Here is a 25456-nt window from a genome sequence, read left to right on the forward strand (position 1 = left end):
GGGAAAACCACATCCCTTGTTGAAATTGACACTTTGGTTGGAAAATTCTGGAACCATGTCACTATGCCTCGGGTTCTTTATTTTGCGAAATGCTGGTATTACTTTAAGTTTTTATGTGAGGAGGATATGAATAAGATTAAAAATGATTTGTGGAATCTTAATGGAGTTCCCTTGATTTTCAAGGAATGGAGCCCCATGATTGTCGAAGAACTAACTCATGTTTCAATTGTTCCAATCTTGGTTCTATTTCCTAACCTAGATCCGTGTTTCTGGTTATCTGCGGGTTTGAGTAAGGTTGCTAGTTCTGTAGGCACCCCCACTTTGTGCCGATGAGGTGACTACTGAGAAGAGTAAGCTTGCTTTTGCTAGGGTCTTGATTGATGTAGACATATCCAAGGAGCTTCCTAGTCCTGCAAAAAGTTGTGTATGAATGGATACCTTACTTCTGTACTCATTGTAAGAAAATAGGCCATAATGGGTCAAAAGGATTCAATCCAGACCTTTGACGGCGGTGGCGAAGTTTGATCGAGGTAGACAGAAATCCTCGCGAACCTGGCATTTTTATTCTTCATCCCATTGCTATCGAATTTTATGAAACCACCAAGTTTATCTCCAATTGCGCGGAGGACATCTGTACGATGGTACTCAATCAGCAACACCGGGAGGACAATCCAAGTTGGAACAGCGAGATGGTTGCGAGAGAGGGGCGAAAATTCGGAACCCGGTCTTGGACATGGAGGTAGTGACCATGGACGAACCAAGGTCCATTCATTTTTATGAAGTTTAAAACAGAAAGTTTCTCTAATTTGCAAGAGTAAAACCCTTTACCCAAACCAATTAAATCTATTTTCCCGTCGATTTTCCACAAGATCCGAAGGGTGTTTGCGAGATGCCCGGATTCAATGGACTTGCCCATAACTTTGATGATGAGGGAGTTTCTCCAAGGCGATTGAATTGAGTTGAGCAGATCAGCTGGTAGTTGAATTGAAATCGAATCGCAATCGGATTTTCCCGGTGGGTTACAAGGAGGGGTAACGGGGTTCTGATGATTAATTGGGGGGAAGATGGAGGAGGTTAAGGCGGATAGAGGGAAGGAGTTTATTTGCTGGGATGACGACGCCGGTGATGGGGACAATTGTGGTGGAGCGGGAGATTGGTGTGGGAGAGAGTAACCGATTAGAAGGCGAAGGGCCATTGTGCAGAATCCCATAGACGATCGGTGCAGAGGTAGGTGAACAAGGAGGGATCGGAGGTTTGCATGTGTGTTAGGCGGTGGTCCGTGACAGGATGGTGGTGGCTGGTTATGTTGGGGGTCACTCATATTTTTATTTTTATTTTTATTGTGTCTCTCTCATTTTTTGGCAAGTGCTAGTCAATGGTATGTAATTGTTTATAATGTGTAAATATTACCAGCCATTCCGTATAGCATATATATAAATGACATATATACAAATTAAATTAGGTGGCTTGCTTTTATACTCCCTCCCATCCAAAGTAAAGGTAACACTTGCTTTTTGGCACTATTTATAATCGTAGGAAATCTTTGATATTATTCTTAATCTATAAGACAAAATATAGTCATGTGAGATCTTATTTGATTTATCGTCGTGAACGTTATAAGGATATCAAATTTTTATAACTTTTAATAATGTGTAACTAATGATATTCACGTTTCAAATCGTGTCTCGAAAAGTGTGATAAAGCAACTGTTATCTTTGGTTGAATTGGATGGGAGGGAGTATTATATTAATTAGGTAGATAACATGCATTTAGAACAACTGTTTGATGAAACAACCTAACTAACATTTCACGGGTAATCATTCTTTTTTGTTTTCATTTTCGAGATAATAATGTCTGAATCGCATACCGTGCAATTTGCACGGGTTTAAAACTAGTTCACTATATATTGTTAACTAGCTATATCAAAAATTTGTACATACAACTAGAGGTGGCCATCAGCATGGGTTGACCCAGCCTGGTCCGCCCCGCCCCGCCCTGTTTGGTCTCTCAGCACACAGCCTGGCCCAGCCCAGCCAGACCCGCCCAGCCCGCTCCCCTCCCTGGCCTGGCCCGGGTCACAAAACCCAGACCCGGCCTGCCCTTGACCCGCCTATTTAGTAAATAAAAATAAAAAATAACAAAGGCCCGCCAGCCCAACCCGCCCTCAACCCAACACAGGTCTGGCCCGGGTCTAACATATTCCCGGCCTAGCCCGGCCCGACCAAGCCCGCCCCTCCCCCGACCTAGCTCAGGTCTAGCCAGATGAGCCCGGCCCACCCTCGGGTTAACCCTGCCCGAAGACGGCTCTACATATAACGAGTTTTTCACAACCCTTTCACTAGTTCCCCCCTAACTTCAGCTCTTTCATGTGATATATGGCGTGATACGTCATGTACGTGAACGTTGCATGTAATTTATAACTGTAGTCATTAAACTCCGTAAGTGTATATATCATGAATTTTAGTAAATAATCAAGAGAGTGTAACAATCAAATCTAATCCCAAAAACAGTCCAATTATGAATAATATTGACGACACAAATTATAATCCAAAAATAAAGCATAAGGTTGCAACGTTCTTTAATTACACACCGAAACACTGTATCTTCATCTTAACCATCGCTCTCACATTCTTCTGTTTCTTCCAAACCCCATCGCTTTATCGTTTTTCATCCATAGTATCTGATCATAAAACATCTAACAACAACGACATTGAATCAAAGCTACGTATTTCCGTAACATTTCTTCCCTTAAAAGACCTAAGATACACTAAAACAGCCCTCGAAGGTCACACATGGTTCATGAGTTCCATGTATGATACACATGAAGAAGGTGAAGTACAATACCAAAAGTTTCCATCAAATGCATCAAATGATAGGATTTTGTGCATTAAAGGGCATGATAATCATGATGGTGCATGGAATTACTATGCACTTGCATGGCCTAACACATTGCCAAATAATGCAACTCTTTTAAAGGGATTAACTTTTGTGTCTTATAATCATTATAATTATGACAATATATGGCATGGATTGTCAAGTGTTTTTCCTTTTGTTGCATGGCACATGAAGAACGAGTGTAAGAAGGCTCCTACTAGATGGGTATTGTATCATCGGGGTGAGCTTAGGACTAAAATGAGCCTTTGGCTAAGTTTGCTCTTGGAGGCCACTTTCGGTATGCCCGTGAAGATTGAAGGGTAAGTTACGTCTTTTTGAGTTTACCTATAGTTGCGAACCGAGATTTACAGTTAAGGGACAACAAATTTTAGAAGTAACTATACATACGATTAGATAAATTAAAAAATAAATAAATCAATTTTTAAGTGAATATGGTCCCTAGACCTTATTACGAATTATTCCGCCTGCCTCATTCATTTGTTTAATTATCTTTTAAATTCTTTGTAAGTGTTATTTTAATCAAAAGTACACAAATTATTAGCATAGAGTAGTTGACGAATTATTCCAACGGATGAGTTTTTTAGTTAAATTTTTCTTTTTTCTTCCGCTCTTTTAAGTTATAATCCTGCCTCCACCACTGACAAGAGTGTGTATAAAACATAAACTTCTTTTAAAGTAACTAATTTTGTTGTTTTATACTCTGCATATATACTCTCTTGTATTTTTCAATTTTCTCCTCGTATGTATAAATAGGTTTGATGGTTTCGAAGAGGATAGACCGGTTTGCTTCGAAGAGGCCGTGGTGATGAGACACAATGAGGGAGGAATGTCAAGGCAAAGAAGAATGGAAACCTATGATTATATAAGGTGTAAGAGTAGGGTGTTTTGCAACTTAACTAAAAAAGTCAACGAAATTGGGTTGACCTTGTTCATGAGAAAAGGTCCTAGATCTTTCAAAAATGATTCAGCTGTTGTTGATATCTTTAAACATGAGTGTCACTTGTTTAAGGGATGTCAATTCATAGTTGCTCTTTCAACTAATCTCTCATTTTGTGATCAGGTTAGTCAGTCCATCTCATCCATTTGTCCCCACTATTTCAAATACATAGTGCTAGAGCGTTTAGGGTAGTATTGAGTTTTGCTATCACTCTGTCACATGTTCTTATTAAAGTCCTTGAATGATGTCAAGTCATGTTATAAGATAGATAATTGTTGGAAAAAATTACGAATGATAAGGAAGACGGACCGGTACAATAATAAAACCACCTGGAAATTTGTTGGAGAGTCGCGTAATAAATCAGCTCTCCTCAAGACGATTCACGCCCTCCAAATATTGCAGGGAGTTAATAGCGCGTCGTCCCCAGGATAAAACCCCAACTAAAATAATACTCTCTTATCTGCGTATAAGAGAGGACAAGCTCACACACAAGGAACACTTGACAATTTGTAAAAACTTTGGAAGAATGTTAGCTTTTTTTTTATGTAAAGACAACCGTATATTTTTCTCTTATTACCAAACTCAGAGCTTACTACCATATTTATATATAAGCTCCACTATCAAAAACGTCAAAACATACGTTATTCAAAAGATCAAGTAAATCTCAGCATTAAAGCCATAAAAGGACGTTAGCAAATCAAATAATGTAGAAATTGTGTGGTCAAAAGCACTAATTACACATTAGTGATAATCATAGTAATCCATTGTCATATAACGGCCAAAGACCAAGGTTTACAAATATTGAAGATCCTTTTTTAAATCCATGCATTAAAACTTACGGTTTCACCTTATATAAATATTTAAATTTAAATGTAAATATTTAGTAAAGAAACATTTATAACTAGAAACGGAAATAATAGTATTTATTTTTAATAGAAAATATATTTTATTTAATTTATATATTATTATTAATTTTATTTTTTGTTAAAATATATAACATTCCCCCACTTATTTTAACAAAAAACTAACTCACAAATGTCACAAGATATCACGCATCATAGAGGTGGCTCCGCCTTTAAACCTCTACTAGTGTTTTAGTTAGCCCCGTACTAGAATCAAAGTGGCACCGCCTTCAAACTTTGACTTCTCAAAGGCACGTAGGAAACCTCACACACATGATATCTTAAGTGTTCCAAGCTTCAAAGGTCTACACGTTATGGCCATGTGCACAATCCTGGTATTCATGAGTGTATTTAGAGAATGTGCCCCCATTCTCATAGAAGCGGCCTCACTCCGACACTCATATAGGTGACCCATCAAGAATGCACTCGTGGCCAAGCATTCCGCCCACACGAGCTATGGGTCATTAAGAGCAAAGCCAAATAATATTAATCAATTTCTCATACAAAAAAGCACTTTGCTCAACCTTATCAACGCCACAAGTATACATGCCTGCACCATAGGGAGGGACGTAAATAATAATAATCATCATAATATAAAAAATATATACATAGGCATGTCACCCGTCATCATATGATTCGTTTTTCCCTTTCCAGGGTATCCTCATATATGACTAAACTCATCTTTGGGCAAAAGTCCCATCCCCCTCGATGCTTTCCAAATTTTCTCTCTAGCTAGAGCTTTAGTCAATTGATCAGCTATATTCTCTTCTGATCGTACATGGCTAACATTTATAGCGCCATTGGACAAATGTCCTCTCACAATACCATGCATCCGTCTAACAGATCGAGATTTACCATTATAGTACAAACTATGTACTCGCCAATAGTCGCTGATCTTGATCTTGTCACAATGAAGTAAAATAGGAGGCCTTTGGTCTATCCCACATAGGAATATCATGTAATAAATTACGCAACCAATTTGCTTCATCACTAGCATTTGACAAAGCTATCAACTCTGCCTCCATAGTAGAATGAGATATAATTGTTTGCTTTTTTGATCGCCAACTCACTGCACCACCACCTATCAAAAACACAAAGCCCTTTGGTAGACATGGTGTCTCGGCTAAAGAATTCAATCGGCGTCAAGTATAACCTTCAAGTATAGGAGGGTGCCTTTTATACATAATACCATAGTTAATAGTTTTCTTTAAATAACTCATTAACCGTTCAATTGCAAACCAATGTTCATGACACGGTCTACTAGTAAAACGACTTAACACACCAACGGCATAACTAATATCAGGTCTAGTAGTGTGTGACATATCTCAAACTACCAATAATTCTAGAGTATTCTTTCTGATTTATCACATCATAGTCATTCATGGTCGGATATAATTGAATATGAGAATCAAAAGGAGAATTTCTTGGCTTACAATCAAAGTAATTAAATTTTTTTCAACATTTTTTCTACATAGTGAGATTGATCGAGAAAAATTCCATTAGAACACTTATGAATTTTCATACCAAGAATTACACTTGCTTCTCCCATATCTTTCATGTCAAAATGTTTACAAAGCATTTTCTTAGTATCAACTATAATGGTCATGTTAGTACCAAAAATGAGAAGATCATCCACATATAAACAGATTATCACACTATCTTTAAAAACTCTTTTATAATAAACACACTTATCACTCTCATTAGCATAAAAACCATTGGCTAAAACACAATCATCAAATTTTTTATGCCATTGTTTCGGAGCTTGTTTTAACCCATATAAAGATCTTGTTAGTTTACATACTTTATTTTCCAAGCCAGGTTGCACAAAACCTTCGGGTTGTTCCATGTAAATTTCCTCATCTAAATCCCCATTTAAAAAAGCAGTTTTTACATCCATTTGATGAATAAAAAGATTATGAACAGCTGCAACCGCAATCAGAGTCCTAATAGAAGAAATTTTAGCAACCGGAGAATAAGTATCGAAAAAAATCAATATCTTCCTTTTGTCTAAAACCTTTAATAACAAGTCTAGCTTTAAACTTTTCAATACTACCATCTGGTTTCCTTTTTCTTCTAAGTACCCATTTATTTCCAATAGGTTTGCATCCGGGTGGTAAATCAACTAAAACCCAAGTATTATTAGACATCAAAGAGTCCATCTCATCATTCACAGCCTCTCTCCAAAAATTAGCATCAGGTGATGAAAAAGCCTCGACAAGGGAATTAGGTTCATTATCTATCATGCATATAATATTGTCCTCAAAAAGATAACTATCTTCTACATAATGAAGCTCAAAATCAGGACCAAAATCTTTTGCAATTCTAGGTCTTTTACTCCTTCTTAAGTCCTTTTCTTGTACTAGTTCATGTGTAATTGAGGGTCTAGGATCGCTCACAAAGTTTTCGTTAGAAACTTTATCACCCCCACTATTTCCAAAAGGAAATTTATCTTCATGAAAAATAGCATCTAATGACTCAATAACAACATTATTTTCCAAATCCAAAAATCTATAAGCTTTACTATTATAAGAGTAACCAATAAAAGCACATCTAGTAGCTCTAATTCCTAACTTGTGAATTTTAGGATCGGTCTTACGAACATAAACCAAACAACCCCAGATACGAAAATAACTAATGTTGGGCTTATAACCTTTCCATAATTCAAATGGTGTTAGTAAAGTCTTTTTACGAGGTATCCTATTCATCACATAATTACCTGTCAAAATAGCTTCTCCCCATAGGTTTTTAGGTGCACTAGCATGTACTAGCATAGAATTGGTCAAACCAATTAAGGTTCTATTTTTCCTCTCCGCTACGCCATTTGACTCGGGTGAATAAGGTGGGGTCACTTAATGAACTATTCCTAAAGATTTTATATAATCTATTAACCCCAAAGAAGCATACTCTAATCCTCTATCACTACGAAAACATTTTATTTTCCTTTCAAAACGATTCTCAACTTCACTTATAAAGGTTTTTAGCCTATCAAAAGCGTCACTCTTATTTTTCATCAAGTAAACATAGGTAAACTTTGAATAGTCGTCTATAAAGGTTATAAAATATCTTTGTCCACCTCGTGTTAATATTCCTTCAAACTCACATATATCGGTGTGTATAAGTTCTAAAAGTTGAGTACTTCTATAAACATTATTGTGAGGTTTTTTAGTGATCTTAGTCATACTACAAATTTCACATTGCTCAAATTTATTTACTAGGTTTGGTATTAATCCTATGTGACTCATGTCTTTGATATATTTACTATTAACATGACATAAACGGGCATGCCAAATATTAACACAATTCACGATATAAACCGAACCATCAACAATTTTATTCATCTCAACATTCAATTTGAACATACCATCACAAGCATAGCCTTTGCCAACAAACATATTATTCTTAGTGATAGAATAATTATCGGACTTAAACACTTGCTCAAAACCTGCTTTGTTGAGGAGATAGCCAGAAACAAGATTCTTCCGAATATGAGGAGTATGGAGAACATCCTTCAAGGTCAAAACTTTACCAGAAGTGAATTTAAGTTCAACATCACCAATACCAAGAACCTTAGTAGTGTGTGAATCACCTAAAAGTATTTTTCTATCGGAATCAACAGGATTATAACTTTTAAACCAATTTCGATCATGACACACATGTTTTGAAGCTCCCGTATCAATCCACCAACCATCATAATTTTCCACCATATTAATTTCAGTCACCATAGCAACCAAAGGTTCCTCTATCATATTAGCTTGTGAGGTGGTTCCCTTTTTCTTATTATTACAAAATTTAGCGATATGACCATATTTTCTACACTCAAAACATTGTGGTTTGATGGATTGATTACTATTGTTATTACCATTGAATTTATTATTATTATTATTATTGCCAAAAGAGTTAGAACGAAAAAGGTGACCATTATTATTATTATTATTATTATTATTAGTATGCCTAAACTTATTAGTATTATTCTTAAAATGGTTTTGGTTATTAGTGTGATTACGAAAATTATTTTTAAAAGACTTCCCTTTAGGTTTGAACTTACCACCATTTTTATTAAAGTTATGACCTTTATGGATGTCCTCGTTAGTAGTAATAAAATTTACCTTCGCCGACTCACCATTACCATTGTTAGAGACATTGTCCCTCTTAAGAGACTCTTCCTCAACTCGGATTCTTGTAATTAGATCAATGACGGTCAAATCACTTTGCTTGCGACATAAATTCTTTTGGAACTCCCCCCATGATGGTGGTAGCTTGTCTATTATTGCCGCAACTTGCATTTGATCATCAACGACGACACCTTCGGATTGTATGTCATGTACACATTTTTGCAACTCTTGTGTTTGTGTCACCACCGATTTGTTATCCACCATTTTAAAATTGAAAAACCTGCTACACGCAAACTTTTTTGCACCGGCTTCCTCCGTGTCATATTTTTTCTGCAAAGCTTTCCAAATCTTTTTTGCAGTAGAATAAAAACTAGCATAGTAGTCATAAAGCTCGTCAGAAAGACAATTAAGAAGATAATTCCTACAATCCTCCTCATCATTTTTCCACTTCTCAACTTCTTTTTCATGTTTTTCAAGTTCTTCTTTGGTCATATTACTTGTGTCTTTTTTAGTTGGATCTTTAGCGGTTAAAATCCACACTACCTTCATAAGTTTTAGATAGAACAATACCTTTTTCGACCAACGCTTAAAATGCTCACCCGTGAACTTGAAAGGTTTGTTAAAGTCGGTTGGAGTGGAAGTAGGTAACGGAGTCGCCATAGGATCCATGAATCGTCTTGAGATTGTTGGAAAAAATTACGAATGATAAGGAAGACGGACCGGTACAATAATAAAACCACCTTGAAATTTGTTGGAGAGTCGCGTAATAAATCAGCTCTCCTCAAGACGATTCACGCCCTCCAAATATTGCAGGGAGTTAATAGCGCGTCGTCCCCAGGATAAAACCCCAACTAAAATAATACTCTCTTATCTGCGTATAAGAGAGGAGAAGCTCACACACAAGGAACACTTGACAATTTGTAAAAACTTTGGAAGAATGTTAGCTTTTTTTTTATGTAAAGACAACCGTATATTTTTCTCTTATTACCAAACTCAGAGCTTACTACCATATTTATATATAAGCTCCACTATCAAAAACGTCAAAACATACGTTATTCAAAAGATCAAGTAAATCTCAGCATTAAAGCCATAAAAGGACGTTAGCAAATCAAATAATGTAGAAATTGTGTGGTCAAAAGCACTAATTACACATTAGTGATAATCATAGTAATCCATTGTCATATAACGGCCAAAGACCAAGGTTTACAAATATTGAAGATTCTTTTTTAAATCCATGCATTAAAACTTACGGTTTCACCTTATATAAATATTTAAATTTAAATGTAAATATTTAGTAAAGAAACATTTATAACTAGAAACGGAAATAATAGTATTTATTTTTAATAGAAAATATATTTTATTTAATTTATATATTATTATTAATTTTATTTTTTGTTAAAATATATAACATAATGCTATATAGGTTAATTATATCCTAAAGAAATAACCTAACTTAAAAAATGTTAAAACTCGATATATCAATTGTAAAGATTAGACACGCAGAAAACTTTGGTCTTCATTTTGATCTTGATCTTAGTTACCCGTTAAATAACAGGTTAAACTAATGAGTACAACGGATGTGTTGATTTCTCCACATGGTGCACAATTAACAAACATGTTCCTAATGGAGAGGAATAGTAGCGTAATGGAGTTCTTTCCAAAAGGGTGGCTTAAACTAGCGGGAGTAGGTCAATATGTGTACCATTGGATTGCTAGTTGGTCAGGGATGAAGCACCAAGGTGCGTACCGTGACCCGAATGGTGACTCGTGCCCGTACCCGGAAGATGATCGTCGATGCATGTCAATCTTTAAGAATGGCAAAATTGGACATAATGAAACCTATTTTAAGGAATGGGTTAGAAAGGTGTTGAATGAGATGAAGATGTGGAAGATAGAGCTAGAGAATGGTAACAAATTCAAATATAGGTCAACCCCTTGCAATTGTGTTTAGAGTTTGTGTTTATTAGAGATTCGGAATAATATTAGTTATGTTGACATCTTTTAATTTCTAATTAATTTTAGGAAGTAATTGGCTTTTTTTTTTGTTATATTAAGAAAAGATTTGTTGTCCGTAAGGGGGGAGTCTAATGGTTAAAACTTGGGCGAAATTTCTAAGGGACTCAGGTTAAAGTTTCTACAAGAGCAATCTTGTCTTGTGTAGTATTTATGGCCTCAGTCTATGTGATCTAGAATTAGGTCGTTTAGAATGAACGAGTTTGAAATTAGTAAACTTGCAGCCGAATTTGTAACGTGTGAATTGTAACAAAGAACAGGATAGATTAGTAAATCTTGTTCTAACCTCGCAAGGTTAATTATAGCTCGATTTCCTATAACTCAGCCTCGCAAGGAAGAGTCCTAATCTAATCTCGCAAGATTGACAAAAGTTTTACGAACTGTAAACTTTATTGTATTTCTGAAAATATTCTGAAAAATAAGGCCACAATCGGCCCTTATTTATAGTCCTACTTGATGTCTAAAATCTGACTCGAGATCTAATTCCTCAACTTGTCTTCCAAGCTATCTAACTCTTTCCTAAACTAACTAGAAAACTTATTAAATAATTAACTAATAAAAATCAGATTTGTAGAAGCTAAATAAAACTAGGATTAGGAAATACAGAGTTTCCTAAAGAGGGCTGATTTATATCGACGACGTTTTTCATAAAAAAGACGATGACTGCCCTTTTGACTTTCTCTCTCTAAAAAAATTTCTCTCAAACTCAACTAAATTAAAAACAAAAAACAACAACAACAACAACAATTAACAATATGTCGGATCTCGATTCAACGGTACGTAAACAAATTAATCAATTCAATATTTGCTTAATTTTCAATTTTTTTTTGCGCATCGTTCATCCTATTCGATAGTTGAATTACTTGACGTATTAACTTAGTAGTAGCGAATGTTTGAATTTGTTGCGTAATTCTGAAAATTGTCCCCCGAAAGATGAACCATGGCCAAAAGTTGGAAACCAACGTTCAGACCATGGTCCAAACGGTGGAAATCAACGTTTGCCATGGACTAAGCCATGGATTTCCACGTTTGCCATGGTCCAAACCTTGGATTTCCACGTTTGGCCATGGTCAAATGTTGGAATTCATGGTTTGGCCATGGTCAAACGTTGATTTCTGGATTTGGCCATGGTCAAACATTGATTTTCATTGTTTGGTCGTGGATGAAAGTTGGTTTTCCTTGTTCGTCCGTGGTTGATCGTTGGAAAGTAATGTTTGGCCGCGGTCGTTTGTTGAGTCTCGTGTTTTAGGCATGAATTACTCGTTTTCTACTCGATTTTACTTGTTTTTCTTTCGTTTTACGCAATTTATTTAGGTTATGAATCCTTTTTATTGTCTTACTATAGTCCTTATTGCTTGTATTGCCTGTAACAGGAATCGTGGGAGAATTTTGGCGAGAATTCAATTGATTACAACCCGTTGTTCGAGACTACAATAGATTTCGAAACGCGTGACGATGGTTTCAATTGGGCTCAGAAAATCGCATTCAAGAATGGGTTTGCTTTGGTTAAAGCAAATAACGGAGCTAAAAATAGGAAAAAGAACGGGTTGTTGACAAGTTATTTTCGATGTAAAAGACATGGGTTACCAAAAGAATCGGACGATATTGAAAAGCCAAGGAGGTCGCAGAAGTGTTCATGCAAGTTTCGTATTCGTGCCGTTCAAAATTTCGTGTCTAAAAATGATCAAGAGACGGTAGTGTGGAACATTGTAACCTCCGAGGGTGCTGGACTACACAACCACAACGTAGCCGTTTATAAGGACGGGGATCGGCACTTTGCGGGATTGGACGCGGAAGAGAAGGCATATGTTGTGGTTCTACCGAGGGATATTAAAAATGGTCTTTATTTGAGAACCCCCGAAAAACCTTAACCGTCACGCACCCAACTATATAATGAAACAAGGAAAATTAGGAAAGAAGTTAGGGGTGAAAGAAACACCGCTCAGCAAATGTTGGCTCTAGCAGTAGAAGCGAAATACGTCCATTGGAATGAGATTGATTCCGAGCCAAAAGAGTTGACTCACATTTTCATGGCTCATCCTGAAGCGATTAAGTTGTTCCGGGCTTATCCTTATGTCGTCATCATGGATTCGACTTATAAAACCAACATTTACAAGAATCCACTCATTGTGATGGTTGGTGTGACACCCACGGGATCGTCCTTCTTAATTGCATGTTCGATGATTCCTACCGAGTTTGACGAGAATTACAAGCGGCTGTTGAGAAAGTTAGCTGCGATTTTAGATGTCACCGGAGTAGCGTCCCCTTCTGTATTTGTCACCGACCGGGAATTGGGTTTGATCAGCGCTCTTGAGCAAGTATTTCCCCGGGTTGAGCATTTGTTATGTAGATGGCATGTGAACAAAGCCATCAATGCAAAAGCCTTGATATCATTCAAAACTGAGGGTATGAGGAAACATGTCATCACAAATCCAGAAGACGGTTGGAATAAGGTGATCAATGCAGTTACCGAGGAAGCGTTTCAGTATGCTTGGCAGTGTTTCTGTCGTAAGTGGCCGTTTATGGCCGATTATATACAGGCAGCTTGGGGTCAACACGCAGGGAAGTTCGTTTTATGCTATACAACACTACAAAAAAAAAGGTTCCATAGCGACGGAAAACTCCGTCGCAAATATGTCAATCCCGTCGCAAAAATAGATCTTGCGACGGAATTGCGACGGATTTAATCCGTCGCTCTATTTCGTCGCAAATTTTGGTTCTGCGACGGAAATTCCGTCTGCTAAAGACTGCGACGGACGGTCGTCGCAAATACCCGTCGCAAAACAGTGACTTGCGACGGAAAATCCGTCGCATGTCACTGTTCATTGAAGGCCACGTGGTCACCAAAGTCAAACAGGAAGTCAAAATCTGCGACGGATTTTCCGTCGCTAATCACTGTTCATAAAGGCCACATAGGCACTTAAGTCAAACAGAAAGTCAAAATCTGCGACGGAAAATCCGTCGCAGATCACTGTTCATATGGGACACGTGTCCCTAAAGTCAAACAGAAAGTCAACCCTTGCGACGGAAAATCCGTCGCAAATTCCGTCGCAGGGATTAAATACCCAGTGGGTTTACAGCGTTCTTCCAGCGGCCAAATTGCTTTGAAAGCAATTACATATACTCCCGGTTTCCTACAAACATTCAGAAAATCCAGCAATTGAGAAATTCACAACTCGTTCAAGACGAGATTTCCAAACAACGTCTTCACATTAACTTAAAATAAAAGGTTTACAACCGTTTAGTACAATAATTGTTCAACAAAGAAAGCCAAATAAGTCCATAAACTACGGGGTAGGAATGATAACTTCTAATCAACAAACAACTACATCAATACACGGGAGTGGGAGTAGGAGTAGGCCTAGCATTGTCGCCACCATCATCATCAAAGTCATTTCTAGCTCCAGATGAACCTCCCGGGTTACAAGTTTGAGTGGTAAAACCTTGTTGGCTCAAGAACTCCTCTATTGCCGCAAGCCTTTGAGATTGTTCGGCCTCGACTTGCTTTAGTCGCGCATTCTCTTTTGCGACTCTACCAACAAAACCCGGAGTATGAGGAGTAGAAAAGAGGTTACCAGTCGAGCGGCGGTGGTGCTCCCAAATTTGTGGTGCTGCATTTCCCGCGCCAAGTACTCTACCTTTCTTATCAAACCCTCCATGTTCTTCAATATAAATTTCATTATCATCAATGTTCTCGACCCCTTGGCTCTGAAGCTCAGTTTTCTTTGAGATGATTTTACCCTATATCAATAAAAAACGAAAGATTAGATACCATCTACTAAATAATCATGATTGAAAAAATGAGTTAAAAATTAAATAATTATAGTAACTTACGAAGAGTTGACCAGTTTTTTTGGATAACCATCCTTTTGTGCTATGCTTCCTTGTCTTCTCCAACATTTGCAAAGCGGACGGAATATCTCCTTTCCCATCTTTATCAATCTACAATTTTGATACTTGTTAAATATAATTACTAACTTTAAATAAAGTTAAAGAAAAAAAGGTAATAAATTAAAAAAGGAAGTGAAGAAATTACCATTGAGTCCATATATTGCAAAGTGCTTTTTCGACCCATTACGTGAGTAGCCAACGCCTTCCCTTTCTCGTCACTTCCCGACCTACGGTTGGCCGAATTCTGCTCCGATCTTGGCGTGAAAGTAGGATCTTCAAGTGGTCTATTCTTCAATTGACGGTGCAAGTCAACACTAATCCAATCCGGCTTTTCATGCTCTTCCTTATGATAAGCTCGATAAATCATTTGCCGTAAACGGGTCTTCATGGCATCTTCCCAAGCCTTCTTAACCCTTGCCTTGTCACGGGGATCGTAACTAACACGCCACTGTTCAATAAAAAATAAAGTTAGAAAATAAACTTGATTGTAAATAAATATAAAATAAATGAATAAAATACCTAGTATTAAATTAAATGACAATTGCTAATACCTCAAACCAATTCCACCAATCCTTCTTTAGAGTAGATGCCGCCGATTTCGATTAGGAGCATGTTCTTTGTAGTTGCATCCAATATTATCCGATATCAAGCTCACAACTTTCTCATTCTTGAACTCGAAAAAAAGAATGAGAAGATAATAAATATATATATAAATCGTTATAAAAATAATTAATTACGAAGAAATAACATACTAACCAAACGCCACCATCTTGCTCAAGAGAATCGAGATGAATTTTGTCAATATTTGGTATTTCTTCATTCTCGTTTCCCTGTCCTTGGTTTTCTGCATTACTATTACTACCATGTCTTCGTCTCCTCGACGCCATAGAAACCAACTAAATTCCTCAACATTGTTAGAAATCAAATAATAGCAACCAAATAACAAATTAGCAAAGTAAGAAATTGGCAACGTAAGAAATCAAATAATCAAATAATAGCAACAAAAAAAGAAATTGGCAAAGTAAGAAATCAAAGCTTCAAATAATAGCAACAAAATAAGAAATTGGCAAAGTAAGAAATCAAATAATCAAATAATAGCAACAAAAAAAGAAATTGGCAAAGTAAGAAATCAAATAATCAAATAATAGCTACCAAATAAGAAAGATTTCATTAAATTAAGCCATACGGCATCTACAACTAATAGTACCAACAAAGTAATAAGATTGAAAGAAAGGGTACAAAACATCTACAACTAATATAAATCCTAGACATCATCATCATCATCATCATCACTTAAATTAGTGTTTTCGTTGCTTTCAAAAAGCGATTCTAAAAAATCCTCATCATCATCTTCTTCTAAATACTTCTTCAAAGCCTCCTCTCCTAACTCTTCCTCATCTTCCTCCTCTTGCATAGCATCATTCTGTACTTGCATTTCATCTCCTTGCGTTTCTTCTTGTTCCTCCTCCACATTTTCATTCTCATCCTCTATTTCAATTATTGTCAATGTTGTATCACCATTAACATCTTCTTGAAAGATAGATTCATCAGTAGGAGCATCCACTTGTGATCTTGCCTTTATTTTAAATACTGCTGACCACTGATCTTTATCTCTTTTGATATTTGGATAAGGAGCATAGCAAACTTGTTCCACTTGATATGCTAATACAAATGGGTCATATTTTGGAAATTTTTTGCTCCGATTAACATCCACAAGTTTATATTCCTTATGTACTTGCATTCCTCTTTCTGAGTTATCTATCCAATTACATTTGAATAAAATAACGTTGTAAGGGTTTTTCTCGCCAGTATAAGACAACTCAACAACTTCATTTAGGGTTCCATAGTAGTCAGCTCCTTGATCGAACTCACACACACTCCATTGTTAATTGTAGACTTTTCCAAATCTTTCCCATCTATGAAAGCTCGAAATTTGTATCCATTGATTGAATAACGCTTCCATGTTCTTACTTTTTTGAAGGTCCATTTGCTAAGGCAACTACAACTGGATCTTTTAAATTATTTACCTAGAATTAATGATAAAGAACCAATTATTTACCAAATAATAATATAATTTAAATAAGCATTATAGAATATATATTATTTACTTACTTGACCTCTAAGCCAGTTAGGGAATTTTGTTTCAAATTTGTTCCAAATATCCTCGGCCATAGAAACCTCAGGATATTCTCTTTTGATGTAATCCTCAAACAACCTTTCCATACGTTTCAACTCATCAGAATCACAATTAGATAAAACATAGAGGTGTGCACGTTCATATTCGTTATCTTCCAAAAATCTTTCACGACATTTTCCAGAAGTAGTGCCCTCATGATCTTGAAATAGCTCGGGCAAGGTAGAATACTTCGCCTTTTTTCTGACCTATGTCAAGGTCTTTTGCCTTTGTGTCTATATGATCTTCAAAGTAAAAAGAACAAAAATTTGCTATTTCTTCAAGCAAATATGCGTTGCATAATGACCCTTGAACACGAGCTTTATTTCCAATTTTTTTTTTAGATGATTCAAGAACCTACAAAAAAATTGGTTAAGAATGAATGAAATTAAGTATTAACCTTAAAAGGCTTCGTAAAAGATATTGATATTACCTCTCAAAAGGATACATCCACCTATATTGCACAGGACCACCCACTTTCACTTCATATGGCAAATGAATTGGCAGATGTTCCATTGAGTTAAAAAATGAAGGTGGAAGTATTTTTTCCAATTTGCAGATTATCTCGACAATATTTTTCTCGAGACTTGTTATTTTTTCAATTTGTACTGATGAAGTGCACAAGTCTCTGAAAAATTGACTAATCTCAGTTATGGCATTCCACTCATTTTTAGGGAGAAGGTGCCTTAAAGCAACCGGATAGAACGCTCCATAAACACATGACAGTCATGGCTTTTCAAGCCATGTAGCTTCAACTCATTCATATCGACACATCTTCTCAAATCTGAAGCATAGCCATCTGGAAACTTTAAATTACATATCCAATCACACAACACTTTCTTCTGCTCTTTTTTCAAAACGACTGAATCCACCTTTCGCGACCTTGAACAAAGTTGTAAGATGTCTTTTTGTGCAGTTGGGTTCAAGGTTGTCTTGTCTTTTCTATCCATCACCGTGTGAATTAGTTGTTCGAAAAAAATTTTCTCAATATGCATGACATCAAGGTTATGTCGAATTAGTAGTGTGCTCCAATATGGAAGCTCCCAAAAAATACTTTGTTTCCACCACCCAATTCGTTTCGCTTTAACCGTCTTCAATTCATGGTCGTCGATGCATCTACGATTTTTGGTAAATCTTTCACACATTCCCACACTTGTTCGCCCGATAACCTCGTTCCAAAGAACATCGTTCTCTATTCTTCCTTTTCGAAAGTGGACTTTATCCTTGCGAAAAGTATGATCAATGTCTAAATATTGTCTATGACAATCAAACCAACTCCATTTTTCGCTATCTTTGAAGCCAAGTCGATTTAGTCTCTTTTTTCGTACAACATGGACATGCATTCTCACCGGCAGTTGACCAACCAGATAACATGCCATAAGCAGGAAAGTCGTTGATCGTCCATAGGAGTGCGGCTCTTAAGTCGAAGTTTTGTTTCCTAGACACGTCATATGTAAACAATCCCGTGTCCCACAATTGCTTCAACTCGTGAATTAGAGGTTGTAAATAGACGTCAAGGTTTTGTTTGGGACTCTTTGGTCCAGGAATAATTAATGTTAAGAACATAAATTGTCTTTTCATGCATAGCCAGGGTGGTAAATTGTAAGGTGTAAGCATCACCGGCCAGCATGAATATGTGTTCCCGAATGGCCCAAAAGCCGAGAAACCATCGGTGCAAAGTCCAAGTCTAACATTCCGAGGCTCAGATGCAAAAGAAGGATGAAGATGATCAAAATGTTTCCACGCCTCACTGTCACTTGGATGAGACATTGTCCCACTAACTCGGGGTTTTCATAATGCCAACGCATTTGTTCCGCGAGGTTTTTGTGGCATAAATTCGTTGCAAACGTGGCCCTATTGGGAAATAATTTAAGAAATTTTCGGGGACCCTTTTGCCATTTGCATTCTTTGCACTTTTGTACCTAGCTCTACCACATTTTCTACAATTGTCGAGAAGAGCGTCGTCCATCCAAAAAAGCATACATTCATTAAAACATGCATCTATCTTTTCATGAGGAAGTTGAAGAGCTTTGAGAACATTTTTGGTTTCATAGAAGTTACGCATCAAAATATGATCTTGAGGAAGAAGGTCTCCCATGAGTGACGTGAAACCATCTACACATTTATGGGCTAAGTTGTATTCACATTTCAGAGAGACAAGCCTTTGACCCGATCGTAGCAATGAGAGCCGACATCCCTCGTAGACAAAGGTTGCTCGGCACGTTTTAACATTTGAAAAAGGCTAATACATTGGGATTTGGAGATTCATCAACCACCTCGGCATTAAGAGCTTCTTCCCTAATTTGATCAATGCTATCGCGCAACGCATCCTCTACCATATCCCTATAAGGATTGTCAGAGGGCATTGCCATTTCCTCTTCCTCAACGGGAAATTTCTCTCCGTGACACACCCAATCATAATAGTTGTCACAAAAACCCTTTAGACCAAGGTGTTTTCGTACATCTTGTTCAACTAAAAACTTTTTATTTTTGCACTTACTACATGGACACCTAATTTCTTTATTTCTAATGAATTCGTCTTGTTGCTTAACATAATCAATGAATTTATTAACCCCTATTACAAATTCCTTCCTTAATTTTTTATTGGAATCCAACCTTTCATACATCCAGTTTCGTTCTAATCTCTTCATTGCAAATCTACATATATATTAGTAAATAAAAATTATTAATAAAAATGGTAAGAGCATTCATAAACTTATCTTTGAATTTTTCATACAACAACAACAACAAAAACAACAACAACAACAACAACAACCACAACCTGCAAAAAAATACTTTCAGTATTGGGGTACTTATCTCTCCAACCTAAACCCATCTTTGAATCTTTCATACCATTAGTAAATACCCAATTTTTTTTCTTGATTGTAATGAGACAAAAATTCGCGGTGACACTTCCTTACAGTTCTCCAAATACATTATTTAGAATGAATTCTCACTCTACATATGTATTCGGAGAACATTAAAGGAAATGTCAACCAAATTTTGTCTCATAACAATCAACAAAAAAATTGAGTATTTACCACCTAAATGGCATAAAAGATTCAAAGACGATCCCAAAACAGGGGACTATTCAAGAATTACACCTAATGTGTAATCCCTGAACGGGTACTAGGTCAAAAATATATTAACAATCACAACACAAGCATAAGATGAATTAATATTTGTAAAAAAATACACATGACACAAATGTACACAACTTATCAAAACAAACTTAATAATTACTAATAAATCTTATAAAACTAAGCAAAAGTAGAGTAAGCATCCTTAAATTGGTTTAAACATCATAAATTGTCTTTTAATTAAACTAAATCATTTTAATAATCCTAAACTTAATTAAATTAAGCATTATAAAATTGATTTAAACATCCTAAATTGGCTTTTAACTAAATTAAACTATCCTAATAATCCTAAACATTCTAAATTAGATATTAATTAAACTAATTTATTTTACCAATCCTAAACTTAATTAAACTAAGTATTATAAAATTGATTTAAACATCCTAAATTGGCTTTTAACTAAATTTCACTATCCTAATAATACTAAACATCCTAAATTGGATTTCAACTAAACTAAACAATCCTAATAATACTAAACATCCTAAATTGGCTTTCAACTAAACTAAACAACCTAATAATACTAAGCATCCTAAACTAATCATAATTAATTTAAACAATAACCATAAACCCTAATTAATCAAAATAGTAAAATAAATTAAACAAACCTTAAATTAATTAAGAGATGGAGACAAGGGAGAAGAGCGGCGGTGGCGGGACCAAACGGCGGCGGCGGCGACTAGGCGGCGGCGAGGGAGCAAGGCGGCAGAAAAAAAAACGGGAAAGGGGAAAGGAAAAAAGGGAAAGGGGAAAGGAGAAGAAAGGGGAAAAGGGAAAGGAGAAATAGGAGGAGTGATTTGGGGAGTAGGGTGGTGGTGGGAGTGGTGGTGGTGGGAGTGGTGGTGGTGAGATTGAGGGAGACGGAGTTTTGGGTGATTTGGGGGAAAATAATTGAAGAGTGATAATGAAGGGGGAGGAGACGCTGCTGCCCGTATTAAAAAAACATGCGACGGACTTTGCGACGGACTGTCCGTCGCAAACATAAAATAATAATAAATCCTGCGACGGAATTTCCGTCGCAAACTTAAAATAATATTATTTTTCCAGCGTGTTAAGAGGTGTACAGCTGGACACTTTAAAATGTCTGCGACGGAAATTCCGTCGCAAAAAAAATATTATTTTAATATAGCGACGGAATTTCCGTCGCAGACTTTATTATTATTTTATTCTCGCGACGGAATTTCCGTCGCAGCCCTTCCCGCCATGTCAGAAAATTTGGCGGTCTGGGAAAATAGGCTGCAACGGAAAGTCCGTCGCAAGTCCGTCGCAGAGTATAAGGTCCGTCGCAGTGTCCGTCGCAGGTTTAAATTTGCTACGGATTATTATTCCGTCGCAGTGTGTCCGTCGCATCGAGACGTTTTTTTTGTAGTGGCAAACGAGGTCTTACATTTTGGTAACACGGCAACTTCCCGTGTTGAGTCAGCACATTCTCTAGTGAAGGCTTGGTTGAAGTCAAATCATCTCACACTTGACTCCATGTGCACTAGTAGAAAAACCCCCTACGGTGGCGGTTATAAATGACCTTTTGTGGCGGTTTTTAGAGATTTAGGGTGCGTCGTTTATCGCGGCGTCGTATAAATTTTACGGCGGTTGTGGACGGATGTATAACCGCCGCTATAGCTCTCTTATAGTGACGGTTGTTATACAAAACCGCCATTATAAGCTTATATAATACGACGGTTGTTAGACAAGAACCGCCACTATAATTAATCTATAGTGGTGGTTATTGTTTGAAAACCGCCATTATAGGTATTTCAATTATAGCTTTGTGCGACGACCCGCCTCTACATGTTCTTTATAACGTTGGTGGTTGTTAAAGAACCGTTACTAAAGGTATTTATGACGTCGGTTGTTGATAAAGAACCGCCATTAATGGTGAACTAATAGTGGCGTTTCATACTAAGGAACCGCCACCATAGATAGATATTTTTTTAAAAAAAATTAATTGCTACCAAAATTTTGGCAACAATGTCTTATAGAATTGACAAGCCAAATAGCAGCGAAATAAACAAACAATACATACACAAGAATGCCAACCAACGAACTTGCATATCATCCGCAAAACAATAATGTCGATGTTCAAAATTATACATCCTTAACTGTATAAATAATCACATACACGTCTTAGTTAATAAACTAATCAACATTTGATATTCTCTTAACAATTAATAGCCCACACCTCTTTAGCCTCTTTCATCTCCTCAATTAAGATTAAGATTGAATTGTTGAATCTGCAATAATACATTTAGCAAACCAATAATTAGAAAAACAACCTAAATATTATTAAAATCAACATAAGACACTATATATAGAACACTCCTAGGTTTGATCGAAAGCTTTTGCATGAGGGAGACAAAACGAGCAAAAGTAATAACTAATAAGACCATAAAAAAGCATGAGCAAATAGTATATCAAAATAGAACAACAAATTATCAGAGCCCGTACAATCCAAAGACCAATTTACTCAAAATTTCAATTCATATTAGCATGTTTTAAGGAGATATGAATGTTATTAGCCGTGACCTCAGAACTCCGACCGCAATTAAGCCTAACTCGACTAGAGGCAAAATCCTATTTAAAAATCAAGCTAGTTGCTAGTGTTGGTTGCGGTATAAGTATTGTTCAACCACCGGAAACGGTTGCAATGGTTATACACGTTATGACGGTTGAGTGGTTGACAATATTTGTTTTGATTAGTTGGTCATAATGTGAGGGGGCACTCCTAAAGAACCATTCAGAAGAGAATGACAACTTAACTTTTGATCACAGACTTGTTCGGACGAGTTTTTTTGTAAACCTGCAGCTACTAAGTCTTTATTTATCCGCATAAAACCAAATATTAGTGGACATGTGTCGTAGTAAGAGGCATTCAGAAACCAAGTTATGATTATAGCATAAAAGAACAGAAGATGAGAGTCAGTAATCTGCTGCCTATTTAAGCACGTGAAGGCCTGTGTACCATGAAAGGACTCATATCACAACGTTTAGACATCAAAGTTGGTTTTACATTGCTTGTATATAGACAAGGTTTATTGTTAAATGGGTTAGTCTCACATTATATTATCATGAGACGTCTTTCAAGAGACTAATTGACTACCAATTACAAATGAAGACACTCACCAGCTAATTGACCGTTGATGTAAACTTGCAAAGCATGGCCAGCAGACATTACAGGGAGAACTGGCCAATTTCCACCTTTCAAAAATCCCTTATTGTGATCAATTACAACACTGTCATGAGAATTAAACGCATATGAAACAAAACCAAAAACCTCTGAAAAGTTACAAACTAAAGAAACTCGAGGGTGCTATGAACTCACTCAGTCATATATACCACAAGTAGTCAGTCATATCTCTCTAGTGGTGTTTATTTGTTCAACTAGTCCCACAGTTGTAAATGTACTGTCATCAATGAAAGCTCTCTCTTCATTGTATGATTGCCAAGAGAAGTCAAATGACAACGAAATGTATGAGAAGGAGGCGAGTAAAACAAGTTCACATTGTTGATAATAATACAATGATTAAAAGAAAAAATATAAGTATATGGGATATTGAGCATTTACCTCTGCCAGTTTAGAAGGATTTGCTGCAACAAGATGGCCACAATGCTACCTATGGATATATTGATGATGTTTACAATATCAGACATACGGCGCTCCACTTGTTCTGTTTCATTTGAGTCTGACAGTCTCCTTCTGAACATCTCATCCGTACTTGCACCTTTCACATTACAGTTACCCTGGTAATGTCAAGAAAGAACCTTCAAGTCATCTATTTGGTTTCTTAATTCCTATTAGTCTCAGTATCCGTGTTTAAATGTCATTTTCTGTGAGGGTCATCGTCGAAAATAATGTCACAGAGAGAATATCAATGGAATGCTGCAACCTGTATGCAGTCGGATAACTCGCAACAGTATAAGGCATAAAAAGTTTCTTCAGCTATTTTGCGACCTACTTTCCAAGAAACCGTTACAAGGCAAACATAGCGAGAAGGAATCAAATGTATTACCGATAAATCATTTATTTGAGCTCGATGTTGATCACATAACCAGCAATCAGTACACATAGAATCAGAGTTGCATGGAAAAGACGCTTCAGCTGACGAGAAATCCACAATCTTGGATGCACATGGAGCAGCCATGGCTTGAGACTGGTCTTTTATATTAATTCATTTGCTCACATAAATTATCAAGCTTTTGCTGCATACTCATCAATATTTGATCCTGCATAAACAATGACGAAACAACCATTCACCATCTTATAGTCGCGGAAATTTTCACATACCATTCAATTACATAAAATTAACACATATCACATTTCTTCCATTCATAAGGGCTCGCTCAAGATGTGAGTAAAAACATTAACTCCCTCCGTCCCAATCATTTTTTTATTTACTTTTTATTCTTTCTAAAAAGTATTTAAATCAAATGTAAACAAATGATTAAGACCGAGTACCTACATTCCAACTCTAACTTTTTAAAAAGCATTGCATTTGCACAACTTAATTACTACCGAAAAAATGAATTAATCCAACTTTATTTATGAGAAAAAAGAAAAAAAAAACATAAAATGTCACAAACCCTGAGTTCAACGCACTTCTTAAGCTGGCGAATTTGACAGTTCTTCTCACACTTTCACTTTGGTTACACTCTGACAAGACACAACATGACACTTTGACAGTTCATTTTAGGCCAAAAGCATGAAACTTTTCGTCAAAATAGCCGTGTCCAACAATCTGAAACTGTGTTGCGTTCAACAGTGGCAGCTATGTTGAAGTAACATAAGTTAGCCCATTAATCCCAAACCATCTCCTCCACCAGATAACAATCACAGTTAAGGTGTAGAAAATCGACTAAGGTCAACAGTAAAATATCAGGCACAACTAATTTAAGTGAAGACAGCTTCAGAGGGCTACAAAAAGGCGAAAAACTATCAAAACTTGAAGATACAAAAACATCAGTATCCTACCCATTGGAATCCGTCTTTCTCTTGAAACGAAGCACCCATAACACTTTCACCAAAATTAGCTATCTGCAAAGCTATTACATATACAGTTGCTTGCGCCATATTTATCTGCATCAAATTACACACATTTTAACAACAGGACCTAAGTCATCCATCCCGAGTATAAGGATGATGAATTGGGATTTGAATTGGATTAAAAAGAGATTATTAATTTAGGGTTTCGAATTATACCAGCGGTGTGTTTAGGAGTAGTGATACAGACTACAGGAAGTTACTTTAATTAGAACTTCGAGAAGAATGTACACACTGTTATGAACAATTGAGAGAGATTGAGAGATAAGAAATTGAGAGAAAGATTGAAGATTTCTATTAAGAAGATTGGAAATGAATGAATAAATTACAAGTAAAGGAAATTAGCTTTTATATTACAAATGA

At 36.4% G+C, this 25456-nt stretch overlaps 2 protein-coding genes across 2 annotated transcripts; one reads left to right on the forward strand and one right to left on the reverse strand.

Moving 5' to 3' along the window:
* The first annotated feature begins 2517 nt into the window (after nt 1–2517).
* LOC141600892 (uncharacterized) lies at nt 2518–10797 on the forward strand. Its single transcript, XM_074421150.1, has 3 exons — nt 2518–3194; nt 3649–3955; nt 10402–10797. The coding sequence occupies exons 1-3, from the start codon at nt 2518–2520 to the stop codon at nt 10795–10797; spliced, it is 1380 nt and encodes a 459-aa protein (XP_074277251.1).
* A 3249-nt stretch (nt 10798–14046) lies between these two features.
* LOC141600893 (uncharacterized) lies at nt 14047–24197 on the reverse strand. The gene is made up of 7 exons (XM_074421151.1): nt 23943–24197; nt 23621–23796; nt 23163–23288; nt 22238–22289; nt 14896–15198; nt 14694–14801; nt 14047–14600 (listed from the first exon to the last, which is right to left on the reverse strand). Exons 1-7 carry the CDS (start codon nt 24195–24197, stop codon nt 14190–14192), a joined length of 1431 nt encoding a protein of 476 aa, XP_074277252.1. The 3' UTR covers nt 14047–14189.
* Between the last annotated feature and the right edge of the window lie 1259 nt (nt 24198–25456).

The sequence above is a fragment of the Silene latifolia genome, chromosome 9 (assembly GCF_048544455.1).
Source record: "Silene latifolia isolate original U9 population chromosome 9, ASM4854445v1, whole genome shotgun sequence".
In the NCBI taxonomy this organism is placed as follows: Eukaryota; Viridiplantae; Streptophyta; class Magnoliopsida; order Caryophyllales; family Caryophyllaceae; genus Silene; species Silene latifolia.